The sequence below is a fragment of the Salminus brasiliensis genome, chromosome 16, assembly GCF_030463535.1.
Source record: "Salminus brasiliensis chromosome 16, fSalBra1.hap2, whole genome shotgun sequence".
In the NCBI taxonomy this organism is placed as follows: Eukaryota; Metazoa; Chordata; class Actinopteri; order Characiformes; family Bryconidae; genus Salminus; species Salminus brasiliensis.
In genome coordinates this window covers 19,029,767-19,057,251 of record NC_132893.1, presented here as the reverse complement: position 1 = coordinate 19,057,251, position 27,485 = coordinate 19,029,767, and the positions used below count along the sequence as shown (strand labels likewise).

At 40.6% G+C, this 27,485-nt stretch overlaps 2 protein-coding genes across 11 annotated transcripts in view; one reads left to right on the top strand and one right to left on the bottom strand.

Moving 5' to 3' along the window:
* Positions 1-5,270: 5,270 nt before the first annotated feature.
* On the bottom strand, positions 5,271-12,645 carry LOC140537102 (lysosomal proton-coupled steroid conjugate and bile acid symporter SLC46A3). The gene is made up of 6 exons (XM_072659289.1): positions 12,538-12,645; positions 12,002-12,207; positions 10,788-11,661; positions 10,304-10,387; positions 9,654-9,810; positions 5,271-6,576 (listed from the first exon to the last, which is right to left on the bottom strand). Exons 2-6 carry the CDS (start codon positions 12,188-12,190, stop codon positions 6,480-6,482), a joined length of 1,401 nt encoding a protein of 466 aa, XP_072515390.1. The 5' UTR covers positions 12,191-12,207; positions 12,538-12,645; the 3' UTR covers positions 5,271-6,479.
* Positions 12,646-13,451: 806 nt separating this feature from the next.
* Positions 13,452-27,485, top strand: part of synj1 (synaptojanin 1) — a 32,011-nt gene continuing 17,977 nt past the window's right edge. For 6 of the 10 annotated variants that reach the window (XM_072659286.1, XM_072659283.1, XM_072659282.1 and 3 more), the window contains exons 1-13: positions 13,452-13,542; positions 15,144-15,297; positions 15,501-15,587; positions 16,078-16,345; positions 17,164-17,389; positions 17,580-17,663; positions 21,360-21,421; positions 23,655-23,751; positions 23,868-24,043; positions 24,235-24,316; positions 24,444-24,596; positions 25,449-25,614; positions 27,407-27,430. In XM_072659286.1, the coding sequence (XP_072515387.1) occupies positions 15,174-15,297; positions 15,501-15,587; positions 16,078-16,345; positions 17,164-17,389; positions 17,580-17,663; positions 21,360-21,421; positions 23,655-23,751; positions 23,868-24,043; positions 24,235-24,316; positions 24,444-24,596; positions 25,449-25,614; positions 27,407-27,430 (1,549 nt within the window). In that variant the 5' untranslated portion in view covers positions 13,452-13,542; positions 15,144-15,173. The remainder of the gene's footprint in view (positions 13,543-15,143; positions 15,298-15,500; positions 15,588-16,077; positions 16,346-17,163; positions 17,390-17,579; positions 17,664-21,359; positions 21,422-23,654; positions 23,752-23,867; positions 24,044-24,234; positions 24,317-24,443; positions 24,597-25,448; positions 25,615-27,406; positions 27,431-27,485) is intronic. The other 4 variants (XM_072659284.1, XM_072659280.1, XM_072659285.1 and 1 more) reach the window with 2 other exon arrangements.

The following is a 27,485-nucleotide window of genomic DNA, read 5'->3' as shown; positions in this document are numbered from 1 at the left end:
CATGGGGAAGGCTGGGAAAGCCAGAGTTACACAGGTTTTGGCATGAAAAGTATTTATATGTAAACCATAACTAAAGAAAATCATTTTTCAGTTGCTGGACAATGTCATTTTACCGCTTGCAGTTTGTGCAGATAGTTGATGGGATTGTAGCTACCAAGGATCCCATATTTTTAGTTTCCTTACTTGCCTTAATGCACAGAGTGACCCTGAAAGGATACAGGGGGAGGGGGAACATACCTGGGTCTTTTTTTTCCTATAATGGGTAAAACAACCCATCAGCTAATGAAATGACCTGACACCTGAGACCTTTTTATTCTCTCTAATTAATTATCTCAGGATAATTATCTTGAGATATACAAGAAAAATACAAAAGGGCCTTTACCCACTCTGCCCTGTAGATGGCACCAGTCAGCACTCACAATTATCTCCCCAAGCCCATTGTCCATTGTTCAGGGATGCTGAAAGTTGTGTATCCATGATTCTTGAACTTTTCTAGTGGGCCTAAAATATAGAGACATTTAGAGACATAGAGTGTTTCAGATGAAGAGTTGCATGAATAAATCTGAGGCATTGTTTTTTTTATTTAATGCAGCTACAACCTTCGGATAACTTAATGACTACAGTGCAGGTACTTTTAATTAAAATAGTTCAAATCACAGATACACAACTTCCAGCACCCCTGAACAAAGGACAATGGGCTTGGTGAGATAATTATGAATGGCGTATTTGTGCCACCTACAGGACAGAGTGAGTAATGCACTAAATCATCTAATTATCTCAAGATAATTATCCTGAGAAAATTCTCTCAGGACAATTTTCCAGGGATAAGAAATGAGTTTATGGAAACTCTCCCTCGTGTCGTCAGTAAAAAAATTGGTTGAAACTGTGGAGGAACCTTCAAGAAAGGTTTTCTAGAAGAAAATGGGTCTTGAAGGTCCCTCAAAGCACCTTAAGAGGTTCCTCCACAGTTTTAAACTGAAGAACCTCCCAACAGATCCTATACCTTTAACAGTGAACAGACCACAAATGTGGAGTAAATACAGGGTCTAGACTGAAACGGTAACCTGTACTTTCACTGTGTGAAACCAAGCAGTTAAACAGCATTCTCAGAGGATTTGGAGGGTTAACCTCATCCCATCTTGTGACTCAGTAGGCGTCTATGCGAGTCCATTGGTACCTTACAAGACGCCGGTGCCCCCGCGTTTGGCCCTCCATCCCCAGTGTGGTTCTGGGGGCACACACAAACAGCTGTGCCCAACCAGGCCCAGATGTGCTGTTTGATGACGTGCCCCACTGTTTGCTCAGAGTACGCCTGCTATTCATGCCCCCTGTATGAAAGCTATCCCGGGGGAGAGAGAGCCCACCGCAAGCAGAGAGAGAGAGCGTGTGGGGCGAGTCAGTAATTGAGAGTGGGAGAGAGTGAGAGTGTGTGAAAGAGGAAGAGGGGAGGAGGGATGAGAGAGAGAGTGAACAAAAGGGAGAGACAGCAGTCTCGCAGCACGCTTTGGTGGTGAAGGCGATGCCGAGTCAGCCCTACGGAGCCACAGAGTGGAAACTAGAGAAGGCCACCGCCCCTCTGCATCCGATTTATCATACCAACACACTGCAGACACACTGACTGCTCCTTTACCATGCACTACTGCTCCTGAGCTACACATCAAACCTATGGGGTGACACGAAGGCCTCATTTCAGACAGTTTGCATGCCTGAAATGATCCAAGCAGTATACCAGATTAAAACTTATATATATATATATATATATATAATTCTTTTAAATTTTTTTTTTTTGCTGTGGTGACACCACCCTTTCTGAATCACCCACATACTCCTTGCAGGCAGTGATGTGTTTTTTTTTTCGGAATACAGGTAAGCAATAGGAGGATATATAATAAGCGTTAGGAGTCTTGCCCAAGGACTGTTGTTGGTGTAGCACAGGGTGCTTATCCGACTGCGGAATTAAACCCCAGACTGCCTCAGGGAAGGCTACCACTACTATAATTTAAATAACACACTTGAATTTGAAATCCCTAAAAGGTCTATTTCATTAATTCTTGACTGAAATCTAAAACACCAAGCTTCAGAAATAGATCCCAAGCATATTTGCTTGCGCTTGATGTATAAAGTACAGCTGCAGGATGCGCGTAACCAGTGTACAAACCTACAGCAATTAATGTAGGTGCATATTACTTGGTGTGCGTTTACCTTGACCGGTGTGGAAATGGGCTTACCAGAAACAGCCTAAGTTAAAGGGATAAAGAGCAGCTGGAAAATGGTTAAACTTGTTTTGTTTTTTTTACATTTTTGATTTATTAACCCACACAAAGTGAAGTAAGTGGAAGATAAAAGACAAGAAACAAGTAGGTCAGGACTCCTTTAATGATTATGATAATGTCTCAAGCCACAGATCAGTAGTATTGCTTTTGAATATGAAGAATTCATCTGATTCATGTTATTGTTCAGGAATTAACTCGATTAGCAGGAGGCTTTTGTAAACACACAGATTTCACAGATCTCTTGACAATTAAATCATTAAACAATCAATAAAAATATATACATCTCTTTAGTAAAGATCAAGAGCACACAGAGTACTTTTTATGTGTTTTTTCATCTTTCATCTTTTTTGTAGATGAATAACACAGGTTCTAGTTTACAGCACACGCAGATCTTTACTGACCCCTGGTGGCCAAAAGGAAAAGGTGTTTGAGTTGCACAACACTTCAGAATGCAATAAAGGACACTGTATTGCTTAACAGGTGAGTAAAGGGGAAAGTAAAGGGGAATCAGTACAGACACATGACTTATGCCTGACACATGTCAATACATGTTTAACATGTTTTTGTTTTGGTGCTGAACTGGGTCAGAGTGCCATGTAGTCAGAAGCATAGCAGTGAATTGGCTGGAATCCTTGTTTATGATTATTATCTTTCATAACTGGACATTTATACAATCAGCAGAGCTGTTTAATGGATTAGAAATCTGTGCGGCCCATAGGGCACCTTCAAGAGCAAACAAAATGAAAATGAAAATGGTGTGTATGTAGTAAAGCAACACTATGTAGCTATGCAAGAAACAACCGATTATTTTAAATATGGCACCCAATCATTTTAAAACATGGCATTAAATGGTTAAATTTCTCTCTCTCTTTCTTGTCCACTGACTAAGCAACAGTGAGTTATATACCATTCAGCCTTCAGAGCTTTAGAGTGTGACCCAAGAGAAACACTCACACACATTAAATTAGTGTGACAATGGCAACCTACTGTGAAGCCATTCTGCCTATTGTCATGTTTATAATAAACAAGAAAATGTGCCATTTCCATACGTTAACAATATTGGACACGCATATTTATTAAGTTGTACAAGTCTTAACAGTCAGGGCTCCCTTTGAAGGTGACACATTGTAATGCAAAACCCCTGTATGTTCACAAAGGCAACTTTACAGGTGAAGACCTTTTTTTTTTACTTTCATTGGAAAACAATATTATTAATTTATTTTGGAGCATTTCTATTTGTCCATTACTTATGAATATATAAATCTGATCAAATGTACAGAGAACTGTTAGATTAAATTGTGTAAAAAAATAAAAGTAAAAAGTGTATGGCGATGTAATGGAGATACTAGGTTTTAGCGTAACAGCGTAAATAATAAAAATAAATAAATACAATTTTTTTTTTTACTTTTTTCCCCCCACTAGTATTTGTTTACTCGCCCTATTTCTTTAATAACAGCACTAATCCTGTCAAATAAGAATTACTCCAATCTAAGACAACTCTTCCAAATGTGCCGCCAATTAAGGAAAGAGTGGGCTAAAATGGACAGGAACTCCCTAAAGAGAATGATGTAAACTTTATTTGACAGGATTGGTGCTGTTGTTAAGGTAAGGTTACATGCAACCAAGTATCAGAAAAGAAAATGTGTTTTTTTTTTTTTTGTCCACTACGTTTATGTCATGTCCACAGTGTAGTTGAAACGCACTATTGTAAAAATGCTCAATATAGAACCATCTATAAATTGGTCTTCTACCAATCTGAATAGCTCTTTAACTTTAACACATAATGATTAATGTATCCAACCGGGTCTTTGAGTCATCATGGTTCTATATAGAACCATGGCCTTTACTAAAGAAGCCTTGAGAAACCACCTTTCAGTTAGTTAGTACATTTGACTGACATAAGCAGCTGTTATTATATTTGTAATTTCATCTAATGCATATTCCTGCATACACCTTTGTGGTTAGAGGGCCGGGCTATTGACGACAGGGTTGTGGGTTCGAATACCCGGGCTCGGCAAGAGCAAGGCCATTCACCCTCTTTGCTCCCCGGCAATCACTAGTGTGTACGTGTGTGTTCATGGATGGGTTAAAGGCGGAGGCCAAAAGGTGAACATGGTGGTCTTGTCTTAAACAGATTAGTGAGTGTGAAGAACCTTATAAAACCTCTTTACAGAAAGAAAGTGACCTATGTGAGGCTGTTGAGGTGCCAAACTTGGTAAGATAATTAATTTAAAGGTAAAGGTAAAAGGGTATATTTGAGGTAGATGGATGAGTAGATAGTAAAGTGTATTTGTGTTTCCAAATCTTAAAACGGTTCTTCATGCTCACAAATCTAACAAACATGGTTCTATATAGAATCAAAGTGGTGATTTCTTACCTCTACACGAATGCTTAAAGAAGCCCTTTGCCCTTTGCTTTTAACAATGTAGTCAAACACTGACTACTCTGCAAAACCACCAAACCTCATGACAGTTCAATCTGCCTTCAGTGTTTTTATTCGGAGTGCATTCCTTTAAATGTGACTGATCTATTTCAAACAAAAAGTCATTGACCTGTGCAGGGAAAAGATAGCGATAAGGAAAAAGCACCAGAAGGTACTTATTAATTTTTTGAAATGCACAAACTCAATAGAAGGTAAACACTTCTGACCTGTACCAGACAGCTAGCATGACTAAGCAAATGCAGTTTGTCCCTGTGTGCCACTTATACTTCGGTTTTTGTGCATATAAACTATGCAAAAAATACTAAGTGCCATTTGACCATGTTATGACCATGACATCAATCAGTCATAACATTAATACCACCCACCCCCTTGTTTCTAACATGACTGTGCATTTGATAAGCTTCACTTAGCATATAGGAGCACTTTGTGTAGCTCTATAATTCCAGACTGTTGTCCATCTGTTTCTCTGCATACTTTGTTAGCCTCCTTTTACCCCTGTTCTTCATGGGTCAGGACCCCACAGGTCCACCACAGAGCAGGTATTATTTGGATGGTGGGTCATTCTTAGCATCCTCAGTTACACTGACAATGTGGTGTTGTAGCAGCGCGTGTTGCGCTGGAGGTACGAGTGGATCAGACACAGCAGTGCTGCTGAAGCTGTTAAACCCCTAAGCCTTACTGCTGGGCTGAGAATCGTCCACCAATCAGATATATCCAGCCAACAGCGTCCTGTGGGCAGTGTCCTATGACCGCTGATGATGGGCTGGAGGATGACCAACACAAACTGAGCGGCAATAGATAAGCTTCAGTGTCTGACTTTACATCAACAAGGTGGACCAACTAGATAGGGGTGTCTAATAGAGTGGACAGTGAGTGGACACTGTGTTTAAAAACTCCAGACCAGTGCAACTCACATTACTAACACCATGTCAGTGTCACTACAGTGCTGAGAATGATCCAGCACCCAAATAGTACCTGCTCTGTGGTGGTCCTGTGGGATCCTGACCATTGAAGAACAGGCTGACAAAGTATGCAGAGAAACAGATACAGGACTACAGTGCTCCTGTTTGGTAAGTGTGCCTGATCAACTGGACAGTCAGAGGAGACAAAAGGAGATAGTATTCATGTTATGGCTGATCAGTGTATACTATTAAAGCCTAATGGTTCTGACCTACACTTAAAAGCAACACACAGAGACTCCAGTATTTTTCATGCTAGAAATGTGACAGATAGGTTGAAAAACACTGCAGTAGTTCTTCATGCCATTTTTTGCACCCGTTATTAATGAGAAATGTAAATAATAATAAAATTAAATTAAAATTTTTTAATGCAATATGTATTGCTTATTGTATCCTTAGTATTAAAGTCACTACTCTATTCGCTCTAACCCTTAAAAACCTTTCTTGCATAGAGAAACGATTGTCAAACATCAAATACCACTTCTGCAAACAACAGACCGTAAGATACATTTCCTCAGAAATGTACAAAAAAAAAAGTGTAACGTTCCCTTCAATGTCCTTACTAGGTCATTTTGTTTAAACCCTTAGTAAGCGTATTTATTTCTACGCTTACTCAGCATTTAGTTTTTTTTGTTTTTCATAATGAAGCATTTTTCATAGTCACTGCTTTCTTGCAGTTTTGGCTTTTGTAATACACCCGGAAATGCAAGTGATTTGACATACACCACTCAAGTGCACATGGAGGACTTTGGCAGGTGCAGGCCGAGCAAGCCAGTGGCGCTATGCTTCTTCCCTTTTTCCCCCTCAGGCTACAAGAGCATTTTCTGTTGTCTGAGTGTCTTCCTCTGCTAAGAGTCTCTCTGTTTCAACGGCATCTCCTAGTCGGAAGAATCGAAGAGTGCTGAGGAGAAATAATGCATTGTGGTGAATAGTGGAGTATTTAACACAGCCTCTGTAGCTAATCGAACATCAACCACAATATTCTGCTAAATCTTCATGTCTAGGTACTCTTTCTTTCATGACAAAAAAAAAATTAAAAAATAAAAAAACATCCATGCAGCCTGTGCAAAAGTTTGGGGAACTTGCAAGTTAACTTCCACCCTCTTTGGCAGAAATCACAGCTTGCAAACATCTTGGTTCTTTGAAAAAAGGCTTCTAGTTTAGACAATAACCTTATGGACAAAAGTATTTGGACACCTGCTTATTTACTGTTTCTTCCCAAATCAAGGGTATTATGCTGCCTTTGTTGGAGTAACTGTCTCTACTGTCTATGGAAGGCATTCTACTGGATTTTGGAGCATTAACCTGTTGTAGAAGCTATCCTCTTCTCTGCTTCAGCCTGGGATGGCATTTGCTTACAGAATTTGCTGTTATTTCATGAAATACATTTTTTCCTTCTGCCTTTGCAGGATTGCCTTAAGGTTATTGAATTAAGGCTAAAGACTTCGATGCTGACTTTATTAGTCCATAGCTTCCCTAGATGTTCTGTAGCATACTACAACGTTTTTGTGACAAGGCATTCTTAGGACTCTTCTATGACGATTACGTGGAAAGGTGCACCACCACTCCTGACTCAGCTAAACCATCCTGCAGGGTTTTGGCAGTCATATTAGGAGTGGCGTAGGGAGTGGGAGGTGTTTTGCCTTGCTTACCAGCATACGTAGTTGGTATTGCAGATCTCATCTTAATCTCCACAGTTCGTCAAAACTGCCATTTATTAATAACATTTATGCAGTATAAAAAACACATGCTGAAAAGGCTCGGCTGTTTTGGCTAGACTTCCCCTGCTTTTTGGCCATCGATTACTTTCACTCACAGATCTTTAGGTAATTGCTTGAAAGAGCCCACAGTTGATGAGTGTTAGTACAAGGTCGGATGAGTCAGAAAATGAATAAAGCTTGGAAATTTGCCTCTGTTTCTAATTGCAATTGGTGACAATCTCTCTTGCCTGTCTGAAACCTTGTCAAAACATAAAATGAGTCTTGGTAATGCTTAGGGTGCCCAAGCGTCAATGTTTTTATGTTATGAAAGAAAGAGTAATTATACTAATTGAATGAATATACTATATTCAGATTTGTCGAAAATATTGGATATGTATGTATGCATGCGTGTGCATGTGTGCCCAAGGACAAATTAGGAACAAAGAGTAGCCAGAACAATGAAAACAGATTCAGTTTCATTTCTCAGGATGTGCAGGTGTTCTCCAGATAGAAGTTCTGATTTGAGGAAGTTGGTAGATGTCAAATAACCAGTCGTGCAAGCTGCGTTTTTGATTGTGGCTGTTCATGTTTTAGAATGGAACACACACATTTGTGCTTTTCAGGCTTTTTTTTTGTTGTTGTTTTTCTTGGGTTGCTTAAGAGTCCCAGCCTCGCCTTTGTCTCTAGTGAAAGTCATTTAGGTAGAAAGCGGTTTGCTTAGGCAGCAGATACTGTGCAACTGTGGCATAATGCCAGTAGTGTGCTGAACAGATTTATTTCTGACTTTCGGGACATTACAAAACAAAAGCTATTTTTTAATATGTGGCCTTAGTAAATAATAATAATAATCATGAAAAAACTACTTAGCATGTCAAATACAGAGTAATTTTGAGTCCAAAAAGATAACATGACTAAATATGATTTGTTTACAACCAAAGGTGACTAGTTCAAATAGACCTAGCTGGACCCTAAAATAATACATTATCAGCATTTAGTAGTTGGTAATAAAGTCATACCTTCATTAATGTCTTGGGAATGGGAACAATGGGAAACAATATTTTCTGCTGTGACATTTGGAAATATATTTTTGATTGTGGCCTGAGGGTTATACCACAAAGCAGGATTTGTCAGTTAAGCTAGGTCTGTCCATTAGAAAAGAGCTGAGGGGCATTCCTATTGGACAATCCTCAACTTTGGTCGTAAGGCCAACTGAAAATGTCCCAATGTATTTTTACAGCTCTTGTGAGATGTGTCTGTATTACATTTTTTGAAAACAAACAATTTTCCTACCACATCTACCACATCTTAGTAGATGACAGGAACGTTATGTTTAAGCAAATAGTGAAACTCAACATTAACCTGAATCTTTAACTTAATCTTAATGTTTTCCATGCAAACACAAAGGAAGTGCAAACAAAATGTATTTCGGTAAAAATTTAATTAAAAAGTCTCAATGGCTTTTAATGTGTTGTAAGATTGAGATAGGACAGCAAAATACTATATCCTGAAAAAACATACATTTTATAACTGATATTTAAACAAATAGCTTTGTTTTTTTTAAATGATTATTTTTAAATAGGGTCACAATATTTATGGTTATGAGAATTCATAGGAAAACTCTTTAGCCTATTTTTGGATTATGTGATGGTGTTTTCTGTGGGCTTTTTTTCTCTCAACTGTAGGGTTGATTCTTGCTACAGCGTCAGACGAAATGGCTAATGGAAATATGCGTTTACAGTTTTGCCCAAGGCACCTAACTGGCATGCGCCAGCCCTGACTCATTATCCCCACTCATAATTTTTTTTCCAAAAGGAAAGTGTTTCTGTAGCTAAGAACATCGTTGTTTAACTTCCGTTCCTCTGCGCCATTTACTTGATACATAACACTTACCTTTTTACATTTTAAGAAGATGGTAGCTTCTCAGAAAGACAGTACCATAGCTATTAGCTAAAGAGCAATTTCAACAGGAAATAGCTGTTGACTACACTCTTTAAAACAAAGGTGCTAAACAGGGTTCTTTAAGCAATGCTATAGAAGAAATAGATGTGGTTCCATAAAGAACCATTTTTGTAAAAGATAAGGAACAAATCTTTTAGGGGGTTAAAGAAGTGTAAAGGTTCTATGGCAGATCAAAGGTTCTTCACAAGTGCATCTCCAAAAGGGATCTAAATGAACCTTTTTGCAGCACCATTATTCTAAAAGAGTGTAGGTTTACACAGTGTCCTATAGAAAACCATATACTGCTGAAATTCAGTACAGCTTCTCAGGTGTTACTTACCCCAGCAGACCCATGGGAATGATGCAGAGTCCAGCAGCCAGGAGGAAGGCAAAGCCAGGGTACCAGGCCACTGTTGTGCTGTAGACACTATCGAAAGCGGCACTCGCCAAATTAGTGCTTAGGCTATCAATCACAGCTACACAGGCGAAGAGGGCACCTGAAACATGCAGAGAAAAACAAATATTACCTTTGCCCCCAAACCCTCATAGCACATATGCCATTGATCGTTCCCAGTCCCAGTCATGAAAACAACAGGTTCATTAGTTTGTGATTGTTCTGCTCTGAACAGCAGAACCAGCTCATAAAGGGTTTGATTGCTAGGAATTAGACCATAGATAAAAAACAAACAAACAAACAAACAAAAAAAAACACACACACACACACACACAATCATGCAGAGCATAGATATATATTATTATAGTGTCCAAAAAACCCCAAAAACATTAAAAAATATATGTTTTAAATATCTGTTGTTAAATCTAAAGAATGCAAGTAAGGATGGGGTTTTAACAGCTCTGCACACTTGAGTGGATGTGTTCTCTTGAGTGCAAAACTATGAAAAACAACAGGAGTAAGAGGTTAGCACTTGTGGGACAGATGCTTGGCTGGGTAAGAGCTTTTGGTTTCGGACCATTAGTTTAGGCGCTTACCCTGCTCGGACTTTGAAACCACCTTTGACATCATAGAGCGCAAGACAGGAAAAGGCATGATGGCCAAGAGCATAGGTAGCCTCACTGCAGAGAAAAAGATAAGCACATATTAATTTAAATTAAAATGTGTTATATAAGCAGAGATAGCCAATATCTTAAATCTGTCTCAATATTTTGATAGAAGAATTAATAAGAAAAATGTTTACTAAATGTAAGAAATCTGAGGCTACAATCTGTAACTCATTGTATAAATCCTCTGTTTACTTAATTAAGTACAGGAAATTAGGCAGTTCTAGGTACACTGGCCTTACAAAATGTACGGTCAATAAATTATGCTACCTGCATCATGTGCAGCCAACAAGGAACTGCCCACAATCCAAAGTATACCACCGTAATTGCAAAACATGTAATGAACCAGGGTGAAACCGATATATGATCACATCTTATTGGTTTGAAAAGGCTGCGCTTTGCTAATATTACTTACCAAGAAACATCATCAGTGTGGTTTTGGCGAAGGCCATCATTACCATGCCTATGAGAACGGACAGCATTCCAATAAAGATAATGACTAGGTCTGGCAGGCAGCGTGACAGAACATATATACCAATGAAACTGGTGACAAACACCGTGGTGGAGAGAGCGGAGCCATAGCCGATGAGGATCTCGCTCCAGCAGAGCGGCTCGTTAAGCTCGTAAAGCGTGACCACTGTTAAGCCACCAAAATTGGCAAAGCTGAAAGAGCAGAGGATGACTATGAGGAGTACCAGCAGCACGTTCCTCCTCCTGCTGCCTTGGGCAAAGAGGTTATAGATCCCAAACGTCATCTTCCGTACAGCACCACTACAGGTATTACTGTCCGCTGCCACCGTGCTTTCAATCACCCTACTTTCTCCCAGGAGGAAAACTGCATACAGCAAGTTGACCAGCTGGACCATGGCGGCGGTAAATAAGGGCCAGTTAAAGCCGGTTTCCTTCAGGAAGTAGCCAGAGGCGATCAAAGACATCCCGGAGAACAGCCCAATCACCATGTCCACCCCAGCCATGCGCAGGGTCTTCTGCTTGTCGTCCTCGCACAGGTCGGCTACGTAGGAGAAGCAGCCTCCCAGCATGGTGCCTATGCCGCCAAACAGGGCGCTGATGAAGGCGGCCGCAATGAGCAGGTAGAGGTTGAGCTCGAAGAAGGACACGGCGAGGAAGGACAGGCAGTAGACCAGGGAGCCAATTAGGGGCATGATGATGGTGATCTTGCGACCCCTTTGGTCACTGTAGGCCACCAAGATGAGCGTCACAATGAGACCTGGGATTAAAGAGAAGAGGTCCGAGTACATGGAGAACAGCGAGGCTGCTTTCTGCACCTCCTGAGAAAACAAACAGAAGAAACAGTTAGATAACTTAGATAGCGCGAATGAAAATCTAAGGTGTAAATCGATTCTTTCAACACTTCTGGAAACAAGGAGACAAAGAAGATGGTTGTGATGTTAAAACAACAGTGATGAAACAGGAAGCTGAAGAACGCTGAAGAAAGAATAACAGTGTGCTGTTGTTCCTATTAAAGACCTGCACTCAAAACCATGACAGGGGCGATCACACAATGAGATTATATTAAACCCAGACATGCTCTAATGTAGTTTAGAGAAACAGCCTATGATGTAGATGGGTCTACAAATTAGGAGAAAAGGTGGGAGGGGGAAAAAATACTTTATGGTGGCTTGAATGATTGCTGCTGTTGGTGCCACATCTGGAAGAGGTATCCAACGCGGTGAAAGACGTGTTGGTGATCTCCTTCCACAGTCGTCGATACACATACTGCTGCACCAGAGGGTACAACATGAAGCTGGCGAAGGAGTACACGGCGACCACCGGTTCCACAAAGTATAACTTCTTCATTCCCGCTCATATAGACTCTGTAGCGAAATAAAACACACACCTGACACTGCTTTCTTAATTAGGATCAACTGCATTAGCTAGCTAACCTATTTAGCCTGCTTAGCCTTGGTGACACTTTACGAAAAAAATTTTTTTCACTTTATACAAGATAAATAAACTTGCAACAACATTCAAATGATCTGTGGTAAAGCCTGAGGACAGCGCCTGCATAACATAACATACATCATCTGTCTCCAGTTAGCTAGCTATCATCTCGCCGTCCCCATCTAGACCATCTCTGTCATCTTTATTTTTCTCCTTCACATTATTTTCAACCCTACTAAACCGTAAAGGCTGAGGAAGCTTACCTTCCACATGTACAGACGGAGAAGACCGGTCTATAAGGAGAGCTGCTGACTTGCCAGTTCACGATGCTCCTTCAGTTTATGAAACCAGTTGGACCGCGTATGTTGCTGATGTGTTCCTGTTTTGAGTCTGCCTTTAGTTGTGATTGGACAGCGCGACTGGGAGCATCAATGTCAGTGGCTTGTGCAACTGTCAATCATACAATATTGTTGGATTGGGCGGGGCTAAGTAGCCCTTGGCCGCTATGGATTGGTGCAATCTACTCACTGTTACACAACACTACCACAGTTGTTATGGAACATGGAAAACAGTAAACCTGTTATATATATAATATATCTCAACACAATAACAACACCAGCAATAACAATAATACTCGTAAATTATTATTATTATTATTATTATTATTATTATTTATTAGAATTATTTTTTATCTTATTTATATTTCTGAACATAAGAAATGTTTCTATAATCTGCTCTTGTGTTATTGCTATTTTAGCTTTTAGCTTTGTGCTGCTGTAAAATGTCACTTTTCTTCTGGGATTAATAAAGCTATCTATCTATCTATGCATCTATCTAAGCACCTGCCTTTCACTCCATCATATGTGTATAGTACAGAACACAGAACCCCCCCCCCCCCCCCCCAATTAGATCTGTCTACATATATAGTAGGCAATATTTTATAATTGCCTTCCAATAATTATGTTAAACAGTTAGGAACTTCAAGACTTTAAGACCTTTTTTTGATGTAATCTATAGTATCTGTACACATTTCTGTAATTATATTGGACTGTATTGAATTTTCTTCTCGGTATCCTTCACTTGAGGTTTGTGTGTGTGTGTGTGTGTGTGTGTGTGTGTGTGTGTGTGTGTGTAGAACAAACCCAGTCGTGACGGGCGCAGATTACGCCACCCCTGTTCTTCCAGGTGGGCGGGGCTTAGTCCGCTCCCTGCCGAACCGCCGCTGTCATTCAGCGACTGTCAAACCGGCGGAGACACAACACTGCCAGGTACAGCCAGGTTATGATTTATTATTAAGCAATAACTGTCTTTAACATGTACTAAAATTCAGAGGTACAAACGTTAGCTAGTTCCATACGCCAGCTCTCTATAGCAGCTCTGTTTCGTTAGCTTTCTGTGCTAGCTGGCCTCAGATAACAGTCCAGGCTTCAGCTGCAGCAGCAGCGGCGGCGGCGGCGGCGGCGGCTCTCGGCAGGAGCTCAGTCGGTGTTTGAACTGGATTTAGCCAGTCGTATTAACTAAACTACCAATGCTAATAAACGACATTACCGAGGCCCCGAGTTACTCACCTAATGCTAGCTAAAATAACCCGCTGGCAACGAGCAAGCTGAACCGCACCATTCGGGGATAACGTCTGTCAGTCATTTGATAAAACCTTGGCCAGCAGCCTAACGCCAGCTCCTCACCTCAGATCGCCCAGGACTTGCTAGCTAAGCTCACTTCCTCACTGTGGCCCGTTTGTTTTTGGCGAGCTAGAGGCTAGCTAGCTAAGTCAGCTAACTAGCTAGCTAGCGTTTTACTGATGCACCGTATAGTCGCGACTAATGGATAGCTAGCTAGCTAGCTAGAATTAAACCGACAATAATGGGAACAGAAGTGTAGATTATCCAGCTAAATTAGATTATTTTGTAATCCTTAGATTCGTTTTAAGATCACGTTTGAAGAGCCTGACTGCGTTTCCTGCGTCGCCAAGCTAAACCGTGCCTTTGAACCTTTAGCTAGCTAGCATGCCAGCTAGCAGCCTGGCTAAGAGTGGGTGAAGCTGAGCTGGGAGCTAGATACGTTTTCTGATCTCTCGACCAAACGCGTCAAGGTGCTTCATGGAGATCTGTCGCCGTTTGAGTCCGGCCGTAAATACACTGATCTGATCATGCCGTCTGGTGGACGAGAGCATTTGTCAGTGGCATTGCAGGACAGCCCCGCTGGTGTGTGTTGTTCTGCCACGATTCGTGCTAAGCTTTAAGCTAATTTCAGGTCATTGGCACGAATGGATTAATGGAGCCCGTTTCCGTTCTGCGAGACTGAAGATGATCTTCATCGGTGTTTTACTGCATTCTGTAGATCTTTAGGAGAGATGATCTCTCATTGTACCTGCAATGTGTGCACCTGCTGAGCATCTTCTGTAATGCTAAATGCTGGCCCAGAAAATGGATAACAAGCCTGAATCCAGAGAAATTAGATTTATAGAGATAGATTACACATGTAAGTATATAGATTAGACTTATAGCAACGATTAGTATTAAATAATGTGCCTATGATTTTGGTTGCACATGATGTTCGATAAGAAACCATCTGTTTTGTTTTCGAACAGCTCTCTGATACGCTGCAGCTCATCTCCACTGTCACAGTCACACTGTCTTTGGCTTTTTTACATAATATTTTGGGGTTTTTGTTTGTTTTACTGATGAATGGATCAATAGAAATGCTCCAAAATGATTTGATATATAAATAAAATCCTTTTACATTGACCTCCAATGAATGAGATCTGTCTTCCTTATTTTGTAAAGTTGCCCTTTGGGAGATACATAAGGTTTTTGCATGAAATTTGAAGGAGCATTCTAGCTCACATGTTGTTGTCTTTGATTGACAGGCGTGAAGCAAGTTGTGTCCAACATCAGCCATGGCATTCAGTAAAGGATACCGCATTTATCACAAGCTGGACCCGCCACCCTACAGCGTGATCGTGGAAACGAGGAACCGGGACGAATGCCTGATGTTCGAGTCTGGAGCTGTCGCTGTTCTCTGTAAGAGAACTGTCTATATCTATAATTCTTCATATTGCAGAATGCAGTGATCATTTTCATGAGCTGAAATTTGTTCAGCAGGTTTCAGATAGAGGATACTGACGTTGTTGATTTATTTAAAGATGAAGGTGCATGTTAGCATTTCACGACTTGCTGCTCTCCAGAACTGCAAACATTTCCACCCTGTCTTGTTTCAATCCCAGCGGCTGCAGAGAAGGAGGCCATTAAGAACACATACACCAAGATGCTGGATGCTTATGGCATACTGGGAGTTCTTCGTCTTAATTTGGGTGAGTGTAGAGACTGCCCAGCGTTCACAGGAACTAAAATGGTCTCTCGTTGTTTGAGAGAAGTTGAACACTGAAGTTCCTCATTTGTCCTTCAAAAGTTGTTGCCGCAACAGGACTAAATCCCAAAACAGATTAAAAGAAAGTTCTTGATCTCTCAGATTCAGATATTTTGACCTCTCTCTTCATGCTAAGCAAGGCAGTAGGTCATTGTGCAAAATATGGAAAACGATGCTGTCCTTTTCTTAGGAGTTTTTCATCAGTCGTTAATGGTCTGCAGTTGTGTTATTTGTGTATTTTGTATGTACTTAATGAGTCTGCTATTATTGTATAAATTATGTAATCTATGGTAGTTATTTTGTATCAGTCACTGTACTTCTATTTTTAAGTGCCGTGTGCAGTAAAATGAATTGTTGCAAAGCTGTGGACTAATCAAGGCAGTTCCCCATTGCAAAAACTAAAACATTGCATTGCGTTCTCTTTTTTTTTTAAGGAGACTCCATGCTCCACAGCCTGGTGGTAGTGACAGGGTGCAGTTCGGTAGGGAAGGTGCAGGATTCTGAAGTATTCCGGGTTACAGCTACAGACTTCATCTCCCTAAAGAATGACCCGTCAGATGAGGACAAGATCGCTGAGGTGCGAAAGGTTTTAAACTCTGGGAACTTTTATTTCGCCTGGTCGTCCACTGGAGTGAGCCTGGACCTCAGTCTGAACGCACACCGTAGGATCAGAGAGGACACTTCAGACAATCGGTTCTTCTGGTGAGTTAACCAGCTTTATGTATTCAGCTTGGAGAATGAAAAGAAGAATTAATATGAATTTGACCTTTGTCTACATACATTGTCTTTTTAATGGCGCTGTGTTGCTTTGTGTTGGCATGTTGTAATTGAGAGTGTAGCCAGTATTTTGTTTACCCAGATTTATTGAGAAGAGATGCCTCTTTTGCATTCTCAATTGACAAAGTTTTTGTGTAGTATTAGTTTTGCTCAGATTGGCACTTTGTTCTTTGACGTTGTGCAATTGTCTATTTCGGCCCAATTTGTGGCCCGTCTTGTCTGACCAGCATCTCTCTGTGCTCGCCAATAACTTGCCAATGAGCTATTACACCATGTGGGAGACCAGGGTGTGATTCCCAGTCTGGCTGCACTACACCAATACTTGGGCAAGACTCCTAACACTGCATTAGCCCACCTCTGTAGTACGAGTAACCTTGTAAGTCTCTCTGGATTAGAGTGTCAGCTAAATGCCCCAAATGTAAAAGCAAATGTAACATTAGGAGTGTAAGAAAATATGGTATGTAATCAATACTGTGCTTTTGAGGCTCCATTAGTATAGCTCAACAATAGTCTACATGCAAAGATTGGTGTCAGACAGTGGTTCATTTTGTTTTGTGTTTAAACCCCAACCGCTAGATAGCAGTGTTATGCTCTTCAGATCCTGCTGTTCTGATTGCATTAAAAAAATGCATAAAAAAAAAAAAAAAACAACAACAAATTCCTTCACAGTTAAATACACAAAGCCCAGGCCTGTTGCCGATTTGTGTGTCTGTGTCATTATTTCCTGTATTGGTTTGAATTAGGAATCAGTCTCTGCATCTGCACCTGAAGCACTATGGGGTGAACTGTGACGACTGGCTGCTGAGGCTGATGTGTGGTGGAGTGGAGATCCGCACCATCTATGCCGGCCACAAGCAGGCCAAGGCCTGCGTCATCTCCCGCCTCAGCTCAGAGAGGGCAGGCACGCGGTTCAATGTCCGGGGCACCAACGACGATGGCCAAGTGGCTAACTTTGTGGAGACAGAGCAGGTGGGTCTTCTTGATTTTGATGATTGCAATGCTCAAGCTGCAGTAGCTTGATGGTGCATTCGTTGCGGCTGTAAGCGATATCTCCAGAAAGACACAGAGAGAGTCCTACTTCAGGCTAATGTGCACTGAAACGCAGTAAATGTGTTTGTTTGTTTAAGCTATAACTTTTTTGTGGATTTGTCACCAACAGGTCATTTTCCTTGATGACAAAGTGTCTTCCTTCATTCAAATCCGTGGATCGATACCTCTGTTCTGGGAGCAGCCAGGTATACAGGTAAGCTGGAAGGACATTTGCATGGCTGGTTCTTAGTATCTTTGTATGTTTGGAAGTAGGACCTCTGAGTATGGCATTAAAGTGTACTCGGTCAGCATTTGCTAGGGTAGATTGTGCACTGACTTTGTTTGTTCATTTTATGGGAAGAATTCTGTCCAGGGAATTTTGTTGCATCTGAATCAAAGCCGCCATTCAGGCACGCACAGGAAGGATGTCAAGCCACACCTGGTATTTGGAAGGCTTAATTCTTAAACCCAATAGAATTGGTGGATGGTCCTTTTTTAAGTTCTGAAGGCTTTGTGCAATGTCAGTGGTGATAATTAATAAGGTAGTGGTTCTAATCTGGCTGACCATTATTTGGATGTTATTCAATACTAGATAAATTACACACATTTCTTACCACCGCAAAGTGAAATTCATTTCTTTACATTGACATTGAACATTGCAGGTTGTGGCTTGAGCTGGTTGAGGAACCTCTTGCTTATGCAGCTGATTCTTAAAGGAAAAGCATATTTTCCCAGTGTTTTCCAGTGTTTGTCCAGGGCTTTAAAACTATGTTATTGTTTTTTTTCTGTTGTGAAAGCAATATTATATTACATTATATTAAAGCAATATCTAGTAAATCACTTACAAAACCACCCAAGAGTTAATCAGAATCAAACCCATGAGTTATTGTGCAGGTTCTGAATCGATATTTTAATAGATTCAAAGAGATATTTCAGTGACCTGTTAGGTTAATTAACAAACACTCAGAGCACAGAGCAGAGAACAGGGCAGAAAATAGCCCCAGACAAGACAGCACACATTCTGTTGTATCCAAAGATCTTAAAATAAAAGTTTCTTTGAGCAGTGCCATAGAAGAGCCACTTTTGGTTTCATAAAGAACCATTTTTGAATGCGAAGAACCTTTTAAATCAACTTCTTTGAACCTTTAAATTGTTATTTACCAGTGCATCTCTTTTACTAAAGTAGTTCTTTATAAAGCACCTTTATGTTCAAGAGTGTAGGGCTATGTGTGGAGAATATAGAATATTATATATTACTTTAGTAATCCAGTAATCCATGAGTCAAAAATCACCATTGTTGTTTTAAAGCCCTGAAAATAGTGAACTATGGCAAAAATATGCTTTCCAATATGTGAGGTATTGGTCCATGAGGAGCCTGTGGTTAAAATGATACTTTCAAGGAACTGTAAGCTATATGATAGACATGGAGTTTGTATAGCACAGAGTTCTAATTACACACTAGTCATGGTTGAAAGTGTATGGTTATATATATATAACACAGAATTTTTTTACTGATTCTAGGCAGGTAGTGGGCAAATGTAGTGGTTTAAACATTTGGTTTTATTGCCTAATTATGAGGCGTGTATTATTAGTGAGTGAGGATGAATCAAGTGCTCAGTGCCTGCCAACCTAGCACCTCTTAATTAACTGGATTAAAATGATTCCCATTGAAAAGTCTGCTGAAATGCTTTACCATGAAACAGAGTGTAACCAGAGATGTCCTGGATGTTGCAGCTGAGGTAGTGTTAAATATTTATGGCCGAGACCTGCACAGAGAGAGAATCTCTGGTGGGTTTGGGACACGCCTGCTGCAGGACTAGGGTAAACAGAAGCTTTGAAGGCGTCAAAACACTTCCCATTCTTTGGCAGTAGGTATAATCCGGAGTTATCAGTTAACTGGAAGGAAAAGAAGAAGCAATGTAAACACAAATAAATATTCATTCATTACATAAGAAAAAACTCCAGGTGATCTCAGTTTGGTGGCTCTGTTTGTTGGGAAAACGTGTGCTATCAAGTTATTTACAGTGGCCAAGAGGAACTAGTAAGCATGGAGATGCAGGGTGCGGCAGGATGTGAACTGACTGTGTCGTGACCAGCCTCTCCCGCCGTGCTCGCTCTCTTTCTCGCTCACTCCCTCCGTCCTCCTCCAGAATAAGCTTAATGCGTTCAGTGAACAGTCACTGTTTACAGAGTAACTTTAACAGACTACTCCAGGTCAAGGTTATGGCTGTTGTAATAGGAAAACAGCATGAAGGAAATGAGCTGATGAGGCAACGTTGCTAATTTTTGTTGTTGTTGTTGTTACTGTTCTTAACTCTTGACTTGACTGGACACTTCCTTCATGGTGGCCTAGTGATAGCAGCTGGAGTGTTGTTGAAATGTGAGGCTGTACCAGGGGTTCAGTTTACAAAATGCATTTGAGACCAACAACAGTAATTACAGGGGTAGAGCATGGTTGACAGAGCAATGCTTTACTGAAATGTAGGATCTGAAAAGGGTGTGTCCGTGCCTACATGAAGTCATGCAAATTCACTCAGTCCTTACCGTATTTGCAGAGGCTCGAAATTTTTTTGTCCAATTGCAGCATTGTTTGGCCACTAAACAGCGAAATCTGTAAAGTGCTGCAGTACTGTGTGCTAGAAAACCATAGACCAATGTTATTCAGTAGCTTTTAAGTGAGGTGACCTTATGTGTTGGCCGATACTTCTCTGTCTACCTATTTGTTCTCTGCTTTGAGACCTCTCGGTGTGGATAAAGAGAGGTTCCCTACTGATGTGTGGTTTAGTTCTAGTCTGAGGTAGTCCAGTTTGTTTTCAAGGGAGCTGCCGGCTAGTGTTTAGCCTAGCACAGATGCCAACTTTAGCTTGAGTTCCCCTTCTGTGGACACTGGTACAGGAAAGGCCACTGTCACAAAGCCTGGTTTTTCCTAGCAGTACGTTTTCAACAGTCTCTGGTGGTGAAGTTCTGCTTATCTCAGCAAACTGACTAAACTGACTAAAAGTGGACTAGTGGGCTGGGTGGCATAAATAAACTGAGCCATGGCTTTTATGTGACAGGTTGGGGGGATTTGGTTTTGGCCTGTTGTACATCTCTGTTTTGGTTATGCTGGATTTTCAATCAACAGTGTTTAAGCTTCTACAGCACCTTTTACTACAGGTGCATGTATTTTTTTTCCAAAGGCATGTTTTGACAAAGCGTAGAAACAGTGTACTTGTGCATTATGAAGGAATATTTTAGCAAATGCTCAATGAAAATGTGTAGCAGTAAGTACTGGAATTAGTTCGATAGACGACTGAAGCTAGTACAGCCAAAAATACCAGCTGCTGTTCCACACCTGCGAGGAAGCAATGAAATGGAAAGCAATGTCATATGAACACATCACTGCCCACTTTATTCAAATGAGCTCAGAGTAGTAAAATAGTCCAAAGTACATGGTTACATGGTTGCCTTCTTTTTTTTTTAATTATTTTTATTTTTATTTATTTATTTATTTATTTTTTAAATCAGCTCTAATTATAAAATCGAGCTAATTGTGCAGCCCTGATTATTACATGAGGATATCACTTACGTGTTTGTGCATGTTATGGCCTGGGGTTCCTAAAGACTTCAGAGTGTCAGGGTGTTTGCGTTATCTCTTTAGTCATCTTCAGGCTGTAATAGAGCAAGCTTGTGCAATCGTGAATGAGGATGCCACTGATTGTTCTTTCATTGATGTCTTGCGACATGTCAAATACGTGACAGCACAGACCGAGAATCTGCCTAGACCTGGACCGGCTTTTTCTTTCTTTCTTTATCTGTCTGCCTGACTCTCTTTCTCTCCACTTTATCATCTTTATCCCCTCCTGAATTAAACACATCATGTGACAAATGCATCTCTCTGTGCTCTCTCTTTCCCCACCTGTATGTAAAGGTCGGCTCCCACCGCGTCAAGCTGTCCCGCGGCTTTGAGGCCAACGCTCCAGCTTTCGAGAGGTAATTAACACGTGCTGCTCCCTGCTGGTGGGTGCTCCCGCCACTGTGCAGCTGCTTGTGGCTGGGCTCCAGCAACACTGCCGCATTACAGACAGACCGCCTGCTCCAGCATGCACAGCAGAGAGGGATCACGCAGCCCCTTCAATTTATCCTGTCCCATATTGTAGACAGACTGTCTGTTCGAATGACTAAGAGTTTTCCTTTTGTCACACAACGACAATAATGAATTCGCTTCTGCCACTGATGCAAAGTGATAGCTGATTGCGGTCCAGGTTTTAGACAGTTGCTTGTTTGAAATCTGGCCAATACTTTTCATTGTGCTCAGATTTACCGGGCTGAATGCTGCTATAGCTTTTAGCACCTGATAGCATAGTATTTTCAAGGTCAGACAGAACGAGGGTGGAACCTCCTTTGGGATTCTCCACCAGTGAAGAGGATAGCTTGTGATTTATTTATCATGTTCTTAAAGGCTCCTCATAATTGCTGATCAAACACGATCTTTGAGCACCAGTCTTGGTCTTTTCTGATAATGTAGCCTCATCCCAGATCTTTGGCTTTTAAATGAATGCAGTTAAGAATATGATATAAGTAAGGAAATGCTTAATACCCTGCACATAAACATGATATCAGGCTGACACTATTCTGTTCTGGCTTGAAACAATCCTGAGGGAGCACCATGGGGAAGTGCGGGAGGTTATTTTGATATATGAATATCCAAACTTGTGTGGCTTCAGTAGAGATTAATGAATGAGGGGTTTAAGCCTTTAATAGAGGGTCTGGGAGAAATCTACCCCAGGCCAAATAAAACCACCCCACAAATGTCTGTTCACCCTGTGTTCTATTTTATGTATATTTCTACAGTATGCCGAGCACACCTTGTAGCTTATACAACTACTAAAGACTAAAGAGTGCTACCCATCAGCTTGGTCAATCTCTTCCAGCTTCTTTTTCTCCATCTCTTTACCACTTAGATTTGCACAAACTTAAGGCAAAGAACTATTTATTATTTTTTTATAAAAATAGTTTTTGTTGTTGTTTTACCTGTCCAAATTTTCTCACCTAACTGGCTTTTTGAGTTCCTGTAGGGTTTTCTGTTAATCTACAGGCTGTGAAATTAGGATATAAAATCACGTTTGAGATTTCACTGTAGATGCAGCTATGTGGCAGTTTTTATAATTTTGGCTTTTTCACACAGTTAAATAGTTGGCTTATCACATGAACAGATTAGAACAGGGTTAAACTTGTTATAGGCTATAATCGACCTCAAATTGCGCAGGTATCTCACCATTCTTTGGAAGCACAAATAAAGCTTCCATTTTTCTGCCTTCACACCGCACTGCAAACAAACTCCTTCTAAGGAAACTCAAGCCCTTTATCAGATAAAAGCATCAGAGAAATAGTTAATGCTTCCGTGTTTTGTTTTGTTTTTTTTCTTCATATGTTTGTTTTTAAGGGAAATATGTCATGGCGAAGTGAAGGTTTAGGTTGTGGAATGATGCTTTGCATCAGTGACACTGTGTGCCCTTGGAAGTACCCAGGTACAGCCTATGTGTGAGAATGGGAAACATTGTGGAGAACCAGAACAGCTTATCCATCTTATAGACTTTTAAATTCTGATTTTATTAATACATTCAATAAAGATATTTATAAAAAAACATATCTGGTACAACTTAGCCTATCAAGCTTACAATAGACTGGCAGCCTCCCATTTAGCGTGAGTCATTTTTCGGAGTTCTAAACTGAGCAGAGATTAAATTAGAAGAAGCCGTAAACACAGTGCAAATTTGTGTCCTTTCCTTCCTCCTTACTTCTCTGACGCAATTGAAACCTTAGTTCTTTACCACAATCTTAGTCATCCTCCTCCTTATTACCCTTGCCACTTCATCCAAATTCTACCAGCTTATCTTCTAGGCTCATGCCACATGAAAAAAGGCCAGTTGTTCTGAGCTCATACAAAGGAAGTTTTTCCTTTTTCTTTTTTTTTTTAATAAAAATAATATATATATATTTTCTCCGTGTTCTAGCACACTTGACACGGCTACGGTCCATAGAGTCTCCCAAAGGATTTATGACCACTGTAGAAGGCTGTTAATTTGACACTGTCTGTGAGTTTATGACATGCTTCTAGACTACGCCACAGTATCTGTGAATGCATGTACCTCTCAAATGTCAATGCTTTATTAAAGTTTAGAGTTACACACCCATCAGCTCACTTGTGTAATGTCCTGTACAGGCACTTCACAGCTCTGCGGAGGCTCTATGGCAAACAGGTGATCATTAACCTGCTGGGCATGAAAGAGGGGGAGCATATGCTCAGCAAAGCTTTCCAGGTTAGCCGTTTTCCATATGCATTTTTGATTGACATTTAAACAGACATATCAGTTAGTGCAAGCAGCACAATTTTGGGTACAAGTCATCACAAGTTTTCAATTCTGTCCCCACACAGAGTCATCTAAAGGCCTCAGAGCATTCCCATGCTGTAAAGATGGTGAACTTTGACTACCACCAGATGGTAAAAGGAGGGAAGACCGAAAAGCTGGCCACTGTACTGAAACCTCAGATTAACAGGTTTCTGGATGAATGCGGGTTCTTCTATTATTCTGCAGAGACTGGAATTGAGAGGTGGGTTTAAATGTGTCTCGAAGCTGCAAGTGACACATTTAGATGTATTTATTTTTTTATTATTTTTATGAATTGTAGAAAGGTTTTATTCAGTCTAAATAGAGGCATTGTCAGGAATCATTGATCCCAGCATTCCTCTGCAGCTTAATCCACAGCTGTGCAAAGTGTACTTTCTGTTTCTTTCCTTGTAGATGCCAGTCCGGAACCCTTCGAGTCAATTGTCTGGACTGCCTGGACAGGACAAACAGTGTCCAAGCCTTCTTTGCACTTGAGGTGTGTCTATATAGCAGTTGACAGAGCTGGCAGACTTTTTTACATCAGACTAACAGCTGTGTAACAGCAACTAAATAAATATGCTTTGTATATCCAATAATTATTATTATTTTTTCCCCTCCTCCAGATGCTGCCACAGCAACTAGAGGCTATGGGACTCACAGAGAAGCCGCAGCTGGTGGCACGCTTTCAGGAGGTGTTCCGGACCATGTGGTCAGTCAACGGTGACTCTGTCAGCAAGATCTATGCTGGAACAGGGGCTCTGGATGGCAAGGCTAAGGTACAGTTCCCTCTGTCGCAAACCTAAGAATTAAGAGTGGTGATTTAATCTCATGACATTCACCAAATGTAGCAGTTGCATTTTTACCACAGAATTAAATTAACTCTGAAATTTATGATGGTCATCATCGATTATATTAACATAACCAGCAACAAATCATACACAGCCTTTCAAAGATTTAAAAATACTTTTATATATTTTTATATATATTCCAAAATACCTTAATATAAATTGTGAGTGTTTGTCCAAAATACTGTATTCTAAAAGGGCTTGCAATGAAGCAGACTTGCCGATTTTTTATTGTGTTTGATCCTCTACAACTTCAAAGATCTGTTTGCCAAAAGAGACTGATTGTGTCTTTAAGTTTTTCTTATACCTCTCTGTGAATCTGAATCTGTCTCTTAACTCTCATGTATGTGTGCTATTGTTCTCTGCTTTCCTCTGGACACTTCTCTACTTGTTTGGTAAGTTGACAAGCCAGTAATGATGGCTTGAGTCTTTACACACTATGTCTTTGTGTCATTCTTGCTTTTCTGTGCATCTGATGCTGTTTAGTGAAGAGAGGCAGTGAGTGAAGAAAAGAGAGCATCACTGTCTGCACTGTCAGATTTTGTTAGATCTGTTTCCACCCCACTTGATAGGGCTGTTCCTCTGCCCTAAACCTGAGGGCACATCATGACAAATAAACTGCTAGCATTTATCTCTTTGGCACCGAATACATGTAAACATAAATGTGTATTTATTGTGTATTTTGTATATTGTGCATAATTAATGTATTTAAACAGCTTACTTGTGAGTCAGGTATTTATCAAGTCTTTTCTTTTGCTCTGCTTTTGTCATGTGACTCTGCAGGGGGGGAAGCTGAAAGACGGAGCACGTTCTGTCACCCGGACCATCCAGAACAATTTCTTCGACAGCTCCAAGCAGGAGGCTATTGATATTCTGAGGCTGGGCAGCACTCTGAACAGTGATCTGGCTGATAAAGCTCGAGCCCTCCTTACCACCAGCAGTCTGTATGGTACGCAGCCAGTTTTTTTAATACTCTTAATAACTAATATAGCGTAGTAATCACAGGTTATTAGGGTCTGCTAGCCGGTGCTTCAGAGCCGGGTACATGGCACTTCCGTCCAGGCACGTTGGTTGCCTGGTGACGTCGCATTGGCAGCAGTTCGTAAAAAGAGGTGTGGCTGGCTGTACATGTGTCGGAGGGGTGTGTGTTTGTCTCGCCCTCACTAGTGTCGGGGTGTTGCGTGTAATGGGGGGGCAGAATACGTATAGGTTGGGTGATTAGTGATCTAAATTGGGTAAAAAATCTAAATAAAAAAAAAAAGAAATCACAGGCAGTCACTTAAGTCTGGGATATCTGTGAGCTAAAAATATCATATTTTGCTTATGGTTTTTCAATGTGTTGTATATTGCACAGATTGAGTGCTCTGCTCAGTTCCCAGGGGCTTTAATAGTCAGTGGAAGTCAATGTTACAAGATGTTATCCATTTATAGGTAATTTAGAAGCGTTTCTATTGGTCCATTCATCATAAAAATTTGCAGTATTATGTTTTTTGCAGGCAATGTCAAAATTGTGCAGTTTTAGATTAATACTGTGTTTGAGTAATTGGGAAACTGGGAAGTGTCATTTTCCTATATGTAAATTGCACCTTAATGTCACCTTTACATCAAAGGTGGTGAAACTCAGGAATCTAGTTACAGGTTGTGATGGAGAATGCCACCTTTGCTCGCTTTTTCACAACCTGTGTGAACCTGTGTGATCTATAGCCTTTGGAATTTAGGAACGAAAAAGCAGGATGGGTATTATCTGCTAGTTAACCATTTTGTATACACAACCTTCTGAGACGCACTAAATGCACAACTTAAGCTAATCAGTGCTACAAAGCTGCACTGTGTATTTTCTAACCATTGTCACTGTATTGCCTTTCATTACTGATACTGATATGACAGAAGTCTGCAAAATGTAAATGAGCCTGTAATCAGTCACTGAATATTTTACCATGTGCTGTGAACGTTCTGACCAGTCACTCTTTTTTTTTGGTTGTTTGGATGAATCAGGGTCTGCAGTTGATCAACCTTAAATAATGGAACCCTGAACCCTGAATATACAAAATGGGAACATATAAGGCAGTATATATAACATACAAGCCCCCCCCCCCCCCAGTAAAAACAGTAAACAGTGTATCTGGTTAGTTTTACGTTTCACAGGCCAGACAAAACAGATCATAATAAGGAAGAGAGTTCCAATGATCAGGATCATGTTAAGTAAGCTGGAGCAGAAACAGCCAGCATGTTTTCGATAGCTGGTCTAAGGGCATTTGAGGGAACATATCTGGTAATCTTGTCTCTGAGGTACTATGAAGCAAGATCATGAAGGCATTTAAAAATGAGCATAATCTTAAAATCAGTTCTACATAACGCCCTGCTAACTGTCTGCTATACTATCACTCTGAATTGCTGTTCAGAATAATATTCCTCAATAGCAATATAATCACAATACTTGGATTATTTTGTCCATTAATCTGTACTAATTCCATGTGTAGGAAGGTTCTCTGTCTGAGTCAGAATAGAAGGATTGAGAGATGAGCTTGTCATAGAGGACTGATTCCTTCAAGCAGAGAGAGATGAAAGGGGCGTTTCCCCATGTTAGCACCTTAATCTGCCTCCTCCAGCTGCCCTGGCTGCAAGATTAGTTCTGAAAATGTTCTGTGCTAATACTGTTATCTGCCTTCCCAGCTAACTGCTACCTCCTCCCCCCCCCCCCTCTCTCTCTCTCTCTTTCTCTTTACTGCTTACACGGTTAGTCTCTGAGCCCATTTTACAATCAGGTACAGTATGAGCAGCTCAGTCATAAATGTTAATGGTGTCTCATCTAAATGGCTC

Excerpts from the sequence above, each read along its gene's own strand:
- LOC140537102 (XM_072659289.1), bottom strand. The coding sequence starts at position 12,190 with ATGAAGAAGTTATACTTTGTGGAACCGGTGGTCGCCGTGTACTCCTTC. Across the intron at positions 11,662-12,001 it reads ATCATTCAAGCCACCATAAA|GAGGTGCAGAAAGCAGCCTC; the intron begins GTATTTTTTCCC and ends TTGTTTTCTCAG. Across the intron at positions 10,388-10,787 it reads CACACTGATGATGTTTCTTG|TGAGGCTACCTATGCTCTTG; the intron begins GTAAGTAATATT and ends TTTTCTCTGCAG.